Source organism: Nesoenas mayeri (genome assembly GCF_963082525.1).
Source record: "Nesoenas mayeri genome assembly, chromosome: 8".
NCBI classification, from domain to species: Eukaryota; Metazoa; Chordata; class Aves; order Columbiformes; family Columbidae; genus Nesoenas; species Nesoenas mayeri.
In genome coordinates, this window is record NC_137554.1 from 11302833 (window position 1) to 11317246 (window position 14414).

At 41.8% G+C, this 14414-nt stretch overlaps 1 protein-coding gene across 1 annotated transcript in view; it reads right to left on the minus strand.

Annotated features, from left to right (window-relative positions):
* Window positions 1-370: 370 nt before the first annotated feature.
* TGFBR3 (transforming growth factor beta receptor 3) overlaps window positions 371-14414 on the minus strand; it is a gene marked incomplete at both ends in the record, with an annotated part of 98204 nt that continues 84160 nt past the window's right edge. Inside the window, 5 exons of the mRNA XM_080349246.1 lie at window positions 371-489; window positions 6731-6838; window positions 8883-8918; window positions 12874-12994; window positions 13800-14099. Coding sequence (XP_080205372.1) covers window positions 371-489; window positions 6731-6838; window positions 8883-8918; window positions 12874-12994; window positions 13800-14099 — 684 coding nt within the window. The remainder of the gene's footprint in view (window positions 490-6730; window positions 6839-8882; window positions 8919-12873; window positions 12995-13799; window positions 14100-14414) is intronic.

Genomic DNA, 14414 nt, shown 5'->3' on the forward strand with positions numbered 1-14414 from the left:
TGCCAATGGGAAGGTTTAGGGAAAGAAAAAAAAAAAAGTCATATAGACAAAGCAGCATTTTTCCAAACTGGCATAGATTTCACATTGAGGGCGCACAGACCCCTAAAACAGGTTGCAGTACTGTAAAATTAGTAGCTTTGTCACATGTAGCATAACATGCTATAGAAGATCCATCAGGCTGCGTTTACCCATGCAATGTGTGCACATCTACACACTCACACACAGTGGCTTCCCCAAAAGAAAATCAGTCTTTTTTTTTTCTTTCCAAAAGCAACCAAACCAATCCTTTGAACTTCAAAAAGCTGATGTCCACAGCCAGTCCCCCGAAGCTGTGCCATGCTGCGCTGCTCCCCGCGGCGCTGCCCTGCGGTTAGGTGGCACTGCTGCTGGAGCAAGGGGTGCTCTGGGTGCTGCCGATGCTGTGCGCTGCGCTGCTGTTCTCAGAGGCTGGCGGGGACGTGGGGACCTGCTGCCTTCCCGCTGCTTCCCCTGCGGGAAAAGGGACAGAAAAAGTGAGGTTGGGAGAAGGGAAATTGGAAATGGTAGTTGATATAGAAAACATTAACCCATTCCTTCCCAGTCTGCCTCTTCTGGTGGTTTGCATTTCCATGCAGTGAATATGCTGGGTGACAGACTTCAAGCAGAGTACTGTTGAAAATGTCACTAGACTTTGGCACCTTAGCATTGCTATGCACGTGGGAAAAATAATACTCTTGTTTTCTTAAGCATTTTAAAAGGAGCTGATGGAAACTCTCAAGACAGACAACTGTCCATCTTCTGTTTCCAGCTGTCACTCAAATGGGTCCTGTTACATGACTCAGACCACTTTATAGCTTTGCTATTTCATGGAAAAAGGCCAATGAAATGCAGGGCTTAGTTTTAATGCCACTTCATAGAGCAGTATATTTACTAAAAGTAGAGCTGAAGACAATGTTCCTCAATCAGCTGGATACCACACATCCTGAGACATGGCCAGTTTTCTTTGTGTGGAAAAACAACAGGCTACCCTGAAAACTTGACTTGATTTAGTCCGAATATAACTTGCAGGAAGTTCCCCTATAGCTACCGCAGTATGTGTAGCACTTACAGCCTGTAGTGCAAACAAGCCTCACTGTTTCTTGTTGTTTACTGATGATAAATTAAAAGCTCTTTGTTATTTGGATTACCAAATCAAGCACTAGGAGTTAAAGCCGGATTTATGCCTCCTGACAAAACCTAGATATTTTGTCTGCTCTTCTCACACTCCTTCTGCACCTGTGGCTGGGATCCTACAGAAAAAATCTAGCTCTCAACTAGCATGGAAGCAAAAATTTTGCCATTATGTGAATGCCCAAAAGATCATAATAAGGCCGTGTAGGAAACCATAACTGTGGCATTTTTCAAGTTACAGCGCTCAAATCTGCAACCTTACAAAATAGTCTCTGCAAAACAGATGGGCAAGACTAAGTTTATATAACCTGCACTGTAGCTGCCTCATCCCTTGAGCTCATCTCGGAGAACGTGAACCTGTGACCTCAGTGCAGTGACAGGGACAGACCGCTGCTGCTGGAGCTGCAGAGCAGCCGCGGCCACCAGCACCGGCACAGCTGCCTTCCCGGCAAAGGAGAAGGCAGAAATGTTTTTCCGGATGGTGGGCTGGAACGACTGAGAAAAATCAAAGGCCGGTACATCTCCTTTACAGTGACGCAGATCTCCTGCTTCACATTGCCCTAGGTTATATCCAAAACCTGACACCACGGGCCAGGTCTGCAGAGTCCAATTTTTCTTCCCTGCTCCAGATTTGGTAAGGCTCCCGTTCCCCAGTGATTGCTCCAGTGACGGGCTGAAGGCCGGAGGCACTGCCGGCATCCGGAGGGTTACAGGGCCGGGATGAGGCCGCTTCCTCCCGCAGGAGCTGCTCTGGCACACCCCGTGCCCCCCGCGCTGCTGCCCAGCTGCCAGAGCCCCCAGCTCCTCGGGAATGCGGCCTTTAACGCTTTGTGTCTCGGGCCAGAACGTGTCCTTCTGCAGGCTGCTCAGTACTCAGAGGGCTGCTACAAACAAGGGAGGTCTGGGGATTTCTCACAGCAGAGGTTGCAAGTGCTCTTTGTAATGGAAACCAGCAGGTTTGCTGCTAGCTCACACCGCGGCCACAGCTGAGAGTGCACGTAGGGCCCCGCCATGCACAGCTCCTGCCTTACACCCCTCGGGTTTAGGAATGAGCAGGAAAGAAGGGACGGGACAGGGCAGAAAAACAACAAACTAAACCACTAAACCACAGTGCCCAAGAGGCCAATGAAATGTTTAAAAAGAGGGTGAGGATCTCGCTCTTGAATTCAGCACTCAGTTCAGTTATTTACTCTTGTGAGCAGATTTTGTTTCTGTTTTTCCCAGTGTAAGAAATAACTACATAGCTTGTCCATGAGCAGCAGATTTCTGCTCATGTGCAGCAGGTCAGAATCTACCCCCAGTAACCTGCAAATAAATCGAGTTTCATCTCTAACTTGCATTTGAAACAGCTTTGCAAGCCATAAGAATAAGATGCATAAAATCAGCATCTGTGTCATCACGCTGTAAAAGCTCTCATAAGCCTTGTTTGGATGCCTTCCCCTCCCGACTTGCTCCCTTCTCCTCCAGTTGTTTGTGTACAAGTCTTCCTTCCTTTTGTGCTACAGGATATATTTACAAAGGCAGTGGTAAGCAAACTCCCTTTCACCAAAACAACACAGGCTAACACAAACATCAGAAACCAGCGAGCCAGGAGCCCAAGCCCCAGCAGCAGGAGGAGAAGCCAGGGTGGCCGCGGGGCTCCCCCAGCGCGGCCCCCAGTCCCCTCCCCGCAGCTCCGCTGTCACCCAGTTCACAAACCACATGATTGCACACAGCTTTGCGTCAGCCTCGGCATGTCAATGCAATCTGTATGCGTTTAACCATAAATTCATTTATAAGCTAAACACATGTTGTTTTTATTTCATGGCAAAGTGACAAGCGCAGCGCCAGAGCCGCAGTGCGAAGCGGTCGCTCTGCTCCTCCCGGGTCCTCTGGAAAGCATCTGTGGAAGCACCTTCGCCTCCCTCCCTTCAGTTTGGGATGGGAGCCTCCTCCCCTCTGCTGTAACTCAATTACCTCTGCAGAATCCCATTTCTAGAGCACGATCAGCAGCTCTGATACACCACGGTCACTTGCTGAACAATAACAAACTCTCAGTGTCTTCAAGGACAAAAAAAGAACCCAAATCCTGGTGACGTTATGAACACAGTCTAGCAAATACATCTGGACCAGCTGATTCTTCCTGCGTTTTATTTCCTCAACACCTAGCTAATCTGTAGCAAAGTTTTTTTAAAGAATATTCACAAAAAGGATGTAAAGAAATGTATAAACTACCACTGAAAAGGCATTCCCCATCTGTCTTTTTTGTGTAAACAGCTTCATGTATCTCATGTTACTGAATCAGAACTGCTCAAAATGGACATGTCTCATCTATTGACAGTAAACAAGCTTTTTACCCATCTGAATGCGACAACATGCACTTTATTATTCACACTTAGGAAAGCTGCCAGCTGTACTCCCTGTCCAGGAAGTCTGAATGTTTGCTTTTCTATCTCCATTTGCCAAATATAATTGGTTGCTATGTTGGTTTATTTTAAATCAGATCCCATAAAAAAAAGGGAGACGTGGGGGAGGAAGGACACTTTTAACTTCTCAGATTTTGGAACATTTTATCCTCTTAACTTGCAACACTGCCTGGAGAAGGAAAGCATGCTTTCTAAGAGAATGAAGCGACTGAGTTCTCTCTAACACAGTTTACTTGGTTTAGCAGTCTCATTAACTAATCAGACTTGTGCATGTCCCTTCATAAATATAGCCAATTATCCCTATCAAGATAGATATTAAATTGACAGATATTTATATGATTAGACTTTGAAAGGTTTCTGCATCCATGCACACTGCAAGATTTTCTCTTCTTCACCAGGTAAATCTGGTTAATTGTGGCAAATCTCTGCTGCTTTGTTCTTGGGTCCTCTCTAGGCAGGACCAACACTGCTGTGAAAAGTTTTCAGCCACCTCTCATCCTTTAATTGACTGGAGAAAGGATCAATAGTATGGAGTCCTTTTGCAAAAGTGTCAGCTAAAACTCCTCCTCTGTTGCTATAATCCAGCTTCCCCCCTCTCTTCTCCTGCTACCTGTGTATTTTAGGAGATCTATACTCCATGCTGAATTGTTTCAGAGAATCTAGAGTATTCTAAACCACAATTTTTACACTTCGTAAGAATTTTTTCATGACCGAAATCAGCAAAAGCCCGACATGAACGAAACTCAACAACAACCCTCATTCAATACTTGGAGATGAAATTCTACTTATTTTGTAGTTCTTTTCTGCTATCAATTGTTTGAGGTTTTAACGTTAATGGCCTTTCAAGATGAATGAAAGAGCTCATTCATATAAAGCTTTCTCCATGCTAAAATGAGTTCGCCAGTGAAGACATTCCAACAAAAGTGCATCATCAAACCTTCTCACCACCAGCAAAAAGGTGGCCTTTTGCTGTACTGCATATAGCACTACAACAACAAAAACAACCTTACTTCACACAGCCCAAGCTGCCATTCTCCACCAGCAGTAGCTTGTGCCCATGCTCTGAGTATCACCAAAATACAGTTTTAGACTGAACTAATATTTTCCAACCTTTGGTCTAAATCATGTGTTTAGAAATCCAGTGCTACTTGCAACAAGAGATGAGATCTCAGAACACAATTCAGCAATGCATGAATTCTCCCCTCTTCATTTTATTAAAAGTCTGCAGCCAGCTCTAAAATGTTTCCAGTGCAGCTGGATTATCCTGTCTGCCACAGCAGTCGTCCTCTAAGGGACGGTCCCTGCCAGAGCTTTCACTGCACTCTGCTGCAAGTCGTGCTTTTCAGATACAAGATATTATTCAGAGAAAAGTTCTGTACACAGCAACATAGGTTCACTTTCGAAATCCTTTGAAAATTGGAACCAGATAACTTCCTAGACATTTTTTATCATTTCTGTGATTCTCTGACCTGATGAGTTAAAACGTCCCCTTTCTTTTCATTTGTTACTTTTTTTCTGGCCTTTTTCTCCATTTACTTTCATCTCTCAAACACAAAGCCAGAGCAGCCGCCCTCTCCACTACTTGTATGTGGTCACTACGACTGATGTACTTTGTTAATGTAATTCTTTTAATGGGATTGGTCCAAGTCCTGTTGTTGCTGAAGGATTTATGATGTTGGCTTCGCAGTGTTCCTTGACTTCTGACGCACAACATGTGTCTATAGATGGCTCTGTATATGAACGGAGATTGAACTTCACAAATGCAGGACCAACAATATTCATTTAACAATTCTTTTAATTTTTTGTTACTAAAGGTTACCTATTTGGAAGTTACCTTCTTAGCTTAATTTACTCATTGCAATTGCACTTCCTTTCATTCCACAATGTTTCAGTAGTATATGAAGCAGAATTATACTATTTATACATATTATCACAACCTTCAAATTTTCCACATTTGTCTCAATTCCAAACAAGCTTCATACACAGCTGATACATTCAGAAGTATTAAACTGCTTATACAACGTTGTTGTACTGCCAACTGGAAAAAAACCCACAGGTTTTGGGTTTTTTTCCAAATTAACATAAGTTCCTGGTCATAATATCTACAGAAGCTCTGACCTGACAGGGTTGGATTCTCACTCCTAAACAGCTTCCATGATGTTTTAGATGCTGAAAAACCCCTGCAGTGGGCTAGGGGAGAATTCCAGTGCTCCAGAGCTGCACAGGTCTGGAGTAATTGACCTCACATCCTCCCCACCTCCCAGAGAACTTGGCAGGGTCTTGTAAGGTCAAAAGTGAAGTAGCTGAGAGTCCAGCGTGCTGCAGGGATCCTGAGATAACCCGTAATCCACAAGCAGTCAAACTCAGATGCTGCAAATCAAGGCCCCATCAGTGCACAGTCTTTGTCTGTACCACCTTGCAGATTTACAGAAAAAGCTCTCAAAACTACCTCCTCTTCCAGTGCACTATTGTATTGCTGCTAACTTAGTTTAGTATGGAAAAAAATTCTGAGGAGATACTGAAAAATGATCCATGCATAAAGGCTGCACCAGTCCAGGCACATTCCTGGTTATGTGGCTGGACGCAATTAAATGAGATTAGGCACGACTTCTACCAATTTAATGTAACAGCTGAAGAACGGAGGAGTAAATAATTGGGGCAAAAAGTGTGTGTAATGAAGGTCCAAGAAACACTTTTAAGTCTAGATATACTCAGAATATGTCTATGCAAATAAAGCATTCTCTTAGTCATTTGGCCCACTCCTTGTACTGATCACACTCCCAGTCACATCAGCCTAATTTATTAACGGCAAAATTTTTTTTAAAAAGGAATATGGGCACCAAGAGGTATCCATTAACTGAACTGTTAACCACATTTGAGATACAGAGATGGTACTAATGATAACACACAAGCCAGGAATACTCAGTTTTACTCATATCCCAGGTGAGTTTTCAAGATTCATGTTTAAAATCATTTTAGCAAATTTTAAACCACGTTCGTAAGCGTAACCACCTCCCTTCAGGGAAGGGCGGGTACCAATCTGCCGATATACACCAACAGGCTCATGGGAGGAGTTGCTGGAAAACACCCCACTAAGAACAGAGATCAAGAAGAAAAGTCCATGGCTGACCCCTCTCCCTTCTTCCCTCCCACCCTGCGGGAGCCCACGTACTCACCTGTGTGCGAGTAGATAAACCAGAGCGCTCCCGTCAGCAGGGCTCCGATCACAAATGCTGCAAAGGCGATGCCCACGACAGTCAGCGTGTCCAGACCGTAGAACACAGCTATAAAGGTAAACACGTATAGTAAGGACTTTGTATTTCCAGTGACAAATGCCATTTTACAAAAATTCACGCTTACACTTCCATGGAAAAGTTTTTTTAAAAATTCATAGGTAATTAAGTACCATTTTAAGGAACAGACTAGCAGATTTGCATCAAGGAAACAGAAATGATGCTTTCAGAGACTGGCTTCAGTCCAACCAACTGTTCCACATCACAAAGCAAAACCCCAGCTCAGCACACCCAAATCTGGAAAATGTCGCAAAAATGAAGCTTTTTTCAGTTGGTTGTTAATAACTTGCTTTCAATTAAATATCCATTTATCTTAAAAATGTGTTCTAAAAAGGTTCAGATTTTTGGCAAAAGATGCTTTTCATTTAAATGTCCCAACATTCAAACAAACTTTCCCCTATATCTCCTGCAAGTTCCGCCTGAAATCTAGGTGGAGAACGGAACTGCTGTTAAGAGGGAAGAGATGCCAGCAAAAAGTCAGCAAAAGCATAAATAGAAACAATTGTTTTTCACATTTGGCAATGCTTTCAATAACTGAAATTAATTCCAGAACACAAAAATAGAACCATACACACACACACACATGCGGAAATCACTTTCTAGGGGAGAGGCCCTTTTGCAGTGCCATTTCAAGGGTAACAGCATCTGGTTCCTGGATGTATTGTCCCCCAATGTTAACTATCCAAATAGAGAAACTTTAGGCTCTTGTGTTTTTCTTTTTGGTGAGTAGAAACACTTCAAAAAATAGTAATCATTCTTTTGGGGAAATTTCTTCTTACAAAATTGATTTCTAGTTTCAGTATTTTTAATGTCTCCCAGTGCACAACAGTTAAAAACATTTTACTGACTAAGCTGGCCAGGAAATGAGCTGACTGGATCTCCTCAGTAGTGTCCTTCAGTGGAATTCCAGTTCTCAAAACACAACCAGCCTCACTTTACAGGTTCCTGCATCCAGCAGATGTCCCTACAGACACCCATCAGCTCCTGAGAGCCTTTCCCCTTCTCCTCTTCTGACAAATGTCTTCTCCAGCAGGTCCTGTTGGCAAGAGCCTTCAGGACCCATTCCTGAGTGCCTGTGACCAAGTCTGCATAGGCAACATCTGACAGATAACGGCTTAGCAGTTTTTTCTCTCATTTCTATGAGGGTATTTCTGATTCCTTTTGCCACATTGAGTGATTTTAAATTCAAGCAGAAAAGACTATCCTAAAGTCAACTATTGTTTTCCACAAGGCATCAGCTAGTGTCCTCTTAAGGAGGAAACTTAGTGAAGAGGAGAAAGTCACATGGAGGCTGAAGTGGCAGAAGAATCATTTCCCATTCCTTTCGCTATTTTGAGCAAATTTGGTCCCAAAGACATAGGGACAGGAGCAGAGGAAAAAAACCTTCTTTGCTCTTCCTCTTCTAATCTTCCCTTTTCTCCATTCATTCTTGTTTCTGGCTGCAAATCATCTTTGCTTTTCTGTTTATTATTGTCATCTAGTGCTGCTTCTCTCCTTTTCTTCCCTTCCTGGGTCAGTAATTGATCCCAGCTAATTCACTACGCCATGGCAACATAAAAAACCCAAAGAAATGAAACCATATCAAGTCAGTGATCTCATCTACAGCACGACCCATAAGTGCTGGTTCCAGACTAACAGGGCGGTGGCAGCTGCGGCGCAGGGGAGAGCGAGGCTGCAGTTGGACACAGGCGCCCTGCGGCACCGCGGCTGGAACCCGGGCCGGAGCTCAGCGGAGAAAGGGAAATCACACACACACACTCACAGCGGCAAATGAACTTGCTGAGGATGAGACTCTCCACAGTGCTTTCCCAAATTTCACATACACAAAAGGTCACAGACCTTCTCTCTAAATGCTGATGGGAATCTCTCAATCAGCAATACAGTCAGTATTCTGTTCTGTCCCAGAGTTTAACACACACACACACACACACACACACACACACTCAGAAAGCTTGAAGATAATTTTCTTCATTGATCTAATACTTTCTAGACAAAAGTGTCAGGCTTAAAAGAGATTGATTTAAGAGTTACTTACGTGGCTGTCTCACATTTGGCTTTGGAAGAGATGAATCTGATTTAAAAACAAACAAACACCAGAAAACATTAATCAGACAGTGTTCCACATACAGCGTACAAACCACGCAAGCAGCCTTCAGGATCCGATCTGACAGAAAGACATTATTGTAATTTTTAGAAACCAGGAACTTCAGGAAAACCATCCAGAATTCAATAATCTTGCTCAGCTCAGAAAAATTCTATTCCTACATTGATCATTCCTTGGGGGAACGTATCTACAATACAGTTCATGCATCATATATTTTGCTGGCAAGTACGCTGCAACCTTTCCCATCCACATGTCATGAGGTCTGACCTGCAGTAACTCTGGCTTGCTGAATGTGGAGCTCTTAAAGAGCATAGATTGCAAAGGCTGGTTTAAGGTGATTACATTCATCTAACTACTCACTAATCACAAACAGGAGGTACCAGCGTGCTAAATCACACACATACACACAAAAATTAAAAGCAAACACTGGCTATCACCTCTAAAGTCACTATTATGGCACAATACACACTGCTTTATCCAATATATGTTGATACACACATTTTCCTGAGTCCCACTTGGTATTCTGTTTTGGAAGCTGGGTGCTTTTTTTGTTTCGTTTAGTTATATATAGGAAATAAAAGATCATAGCTATTGTATCAAAGCTATTATTGTTGGCAAGAATATCAAATATCATCATCATTATCAGCATGTAACAGAAAGAGACAAGTAAACATGTGTTAAGAAATGAAGAATTTTCCCTTCTTTTGCTTAACTGACTTCTCTTATCTTTCTCCAAGAATGCCACCTCAAGCAGAAGAGCCAGAGATTCTGGCTTCGGATCCGAGGATCTATTTGCTTAGCTGCAGTTTGCTTCTGGACTGCCCAGTAACCCAGGGATCTCATTTTAATTCTGGCATATCTGAGTGTGTTCGGTGCAACAGCTGTAAAAGGATCTGATAAGGCATTGTCCCAATACTTGTTTTTGTATCTTTAGCAACTGAAAAAAAAGTTTAATTAGTACTTAAAAGTTTAATTGCTATTTAAAATATTCTTAAACTAAGACTATGCTTCTAACTTCTAAAACCCAAATGGCAGCACTGAACTGCCAGCAATATCCTATAAGATCCTTAGACACATGTGCCTACAATATCCAAACTCACATTTTAGTCTTAAACTGCATTATTATCACTTGTTCTAACACACAACTATTTCTCCCAGGTCACTCTCGGCCGGAAACAGGTGGAACAGCAGTTAGGAAACAGGTGAGCACGTGGAGGGTTGTGTGGGTGTGGGGGTTTAGGTGTGTGTATGCACAAATGAGCTGGGAAGTCACCAAAAGCACAAAACAGCCAAAGCACAACTGAATGTAAGATTTGCGAGGAGGGCTGGGCTGCAACCAAGGGGCATTGAACAGTACAAACATGGGTAACGGCACTAAGAGACTGTCCAAACACTCCACTAGCACAGCCCAAGTGCCAAGAAAATGCCTTCTGAGCTGAGGGGAGAATGAATTTTCCACGCTCATCCTGTCATTATCCTCTTTACAGATAACAAAGTCTGCTAATTAATGATAGGTTGGGTAGCCCATTATCAATTCTTTCCACTCAACCGGTTCTTACATGTATTTTAATGTGGTTTGCTCCAAGCAACACAGAAGCAGTGGAAATCCTTGAGGTTCAGGAAAAGCATGTAGTTTAAAAATATCAGCAGCCAGCCTTTAGAAATTATCATTATTTTCTGTACACTTGTGGGATAGGGGCACTTGTTACCTGCTCACTTGACCTCTGTTCTATGGCCTGCCTCCTCTTTCTGTAGAAATAATAAACTAGTTTCCACACTTAGCAAAAATCTGAACAATGACATCCATAGATTATTTCAAGAGAAGAACACGTATTTCCTAGCATTTAAATGGACATCAATATGCCTTTTATTCAAGTGGGGGAGAGCGCGTGTGTGCAATGCAGGAATGTAAAGGGAAAGAACATGGCATGGGGTTAGATTTTAGACACTTCCATTGGGATCTACTGCAAAAATATAAGCAACTGAGCTTGCAAATAACTAACAAAATTAGGAGGGGAGGAACAGTTATTCTCATTTAGATATAGAGTTGTGACTTCTATTAGTCAATGACAGCCATAAGCTTATGTCTGAATAAAAACATGACAACTTCACAATGACCAGTTTGCTCTGACTTTTCAAACGTCAAGTGCATTACTTCTTCATTTAGGTGAGGGAGCAGATCCACCGGCAGTAACCTAAATAATATGCTTTACAATGAGAGCTGGTCTGTTCACATGAAAGTACGTGAAGAACACCACCTCCGAGATGTAAATTCTCCTGTTCAGTAATGCGATATAATTTCTTCTCCTAATCTTAGGTTTACATATTGGCCACCAGTGGCATTTGGCTTTACGAAAGGGGTTATCTGATTCACTGCAGAACAAGGGCATACCAGCAAAGCTTCGTTGTTAATGTGCCACTTTGTGTTACGGCTGAAAGCTGGGCCATGCTGGGGAGATTTCCACCACACATCCCACAATTAGACTAAATCACCCACAATGCAACAAAATATCACACTGTCGTCTTGTAACTAATCTTTATAAATTTAGCTCATCTTTGCACACTGAGACCTTGTGCCTCTGACAAAGACAACATTCTGAGCGCAGCCCGAGACGGGAGCTGCGCACAATGCTCCACACATAGGAAGGGCAAAAGAGCTCAGAGTACAAGTCTGTTTATTGAAAGCTCAACTTCAGTTGCAGGATTTACTCATTTTCAATGGAATAATCACTGGAAAAAAAAAAGAGCTTTGCAAAAAGAAAGTGCAGAATCAGGCCCAAAGCACAGTTTTAATTGCACCCCACTGGCAGATCGAATACTTGCCTTTAGTTCATAGTGGATTTGATCTGTATTAATAAATTTGTAAAAAAACCCCAAACTAAACATTAGCTGATTTGCAGAGTTAAATAGAAACAGTTGTTGCTTATGCCCCTTTACAATGCCGTATGGTACTTATAATTATTCAAAGACTAAAAAGCACACACTGTACAATGGAGATTAAAGGACTTCTGATCCCCATCCTTTTGACGCTCCCCAAAAACCATTCCAAAGTTCAAACAGCCTTTGGACGCAATTGGAAGATTCCGATGTGCACGTGAAGCCACTAATTAAGCTCCCATGCTAATAAAAAAGACAAAATGCAAATACATTTTCTTCTACAAATGCATCAAAACATGACTGATGGGGTTGTCAGAGGCATCCACTAAGAAAAAACTTTAGAATTAGATGAAACAGTGAAAACAGTTCTTATTTCCCATCACAGGGCATATTATTAAGTGAGAGTACAGTCTCATCATGCCTTTCACCAGTATCTCATAATGCTCTTCAGCCTTTCCAACTCCTTCAACCATTTTTTTCCATGAAGATTACATAATCAAACAAGCCGCAAGACACCTTTGTGTATCTCATCTTTTGCTCTTAATAGTTTAACAATCTAATGAGTCTCTCTCTGGTAGCCACCCCTTTGCTTTACAGACTTGCCAGGCTTTAGCACCCTCAGTAATTTGTAATTTCATTGTTGTTATTCCTAAATAGATATTTGCAAGCACAATAAAGAAATTATACCGGAGGGAGCAAGCGCTGCCTTCTTGCGCAACAAGAAGTTGCTTGAAGTGCTACTGCTATATTCCTACTTCTAAAACCCATGTTGCTGTGTAGTGCAGTATTCCTTTCTGAACGCCTGGCAAAACCACATGTCCAGAGATCAATAAGAACAGTTAAAAAATGTCAGTGAACTGCCATGATGATTGCTGCCAGGGAAACATCTAAACAAATAACACTTTACAAACACAGTATCACCACTTGATTATACAATGCCACACACTTGGAATACTCCCACATTTCAAGTGACTGTATGCTACACAACGTAATATATATAGATATATATACAGCTTTTTCGAACAGTTCAAGCTCATTTTCATACCTTCCAGTTTTCCTTCATGTGTTATTACAACAAGGGGCTTGGTGAAGGTTTTCTTGTTGTGCATCATGGCCAAGATCATGTCCACATTGAGAGAGGTGCAAGCTTCATCAGGAGGAATGCACTGTGGGCAGAAAAACAGCGTGTGAGCTCAGATCTCCACCTCTGCCAGGACAGCTGTGCCAGCTGCACAGTTGCCTCATTATCACTTTTATCCTATATTATTTACAAAAAAACCCTCCAAACAACGCCTGTGTAACATACTGAAAAAGATAGTGCTTAGCTGTGTTTCAGGATGCAACCTTTGCCTTCATCAAGGATCCTCTAACCTTTATGAGAGTGTTACTACCGAACTTAAACAGTAATAATTATTTCATTTTTTATTTTTTTTTTTAAATCTCGTAGCCAAAACTGTAGCCACCAACATACGTGTTGATCAACAATGACAAATCATCATTTTAAAAAAAGACACTTTAAGGAGAACGTGTATAAACCCCAAAATTCTTAGAACATGTTCTTTAACAACTAGTTTACAGCCATTTCCATTAGTTTTAAGCAAAATGTGGCAACTCTCTTTTGTAACAATCAGATCACAATATTATCTGATATTATGCATGTCTTTGGAAATTAAAGCTAACATTGTTTGTGCTTTGGATACGGATACCAAAGATAAATCTGAACCACTTGTGTAATAAAAAGGAATTTCTATTTATTCCACATAAACACCTAATTCAATTTAAACAGAAACTGTAAATCATGCAGTGAAAATGCATAGCATCATAACTCTTATCTATTAAAATCTTGATCCTAGAGATACCATGTTCATTACATCAACTCCACAGAAAGCCATTGATTCACTTCAAAGTTCAGACAAAAATATATCTTATTTTCACCTAAATCAAATAGTTGGACTTTAATAAATTACTGACCTTTGGCAGTCCTTGAGTATCTTTGTCTTTATTTGTACATAGAGTCAATTCACAGTGAAGAAAGAGCAGTGAGATGTTGAACATCGGTTTAAATACAAAGCTAAACCTTTTTTTGTCTTTCTGTGCATGTGGTATTGGAAAGTTCACCTTCTCAATGCTGTAGAATTTAACAGATTCATCTTTAGGACAAATGTTTTCTATAATGGTGTAGTCAGACATTCTATCTGGATTTGAAAACGGGGAAACAAAGCATGTTTGAATGGCGAAGCCCAAGGATCTGTCAGCCTTAGTCACAGACACCTGCATCAAAAAGAAAGAGACAGGAAGATCTCAGAAATGACATTTTTAGTTCACATTTCATTAACATTTTCAACAATTTTTTAAGCAGTTTTCCAGTGCCACTTCCAATCTGAACTACTCAAAGGCTAAATGTTAAGGGTGGACAGTCAGAGACAGAAAATCTGTGGTTTCAAAACCAGCAGCTGTTCAACAGCATAACCCCGCACAAGTACAGCAGATGAAACACTCGGTGCAGATCAGACACAGCGTTAATGGCCGTGGCTGCCACCTGAGGTGGCCGTGTATCCCTCAGACACACAGACTCGAACGCAGCTG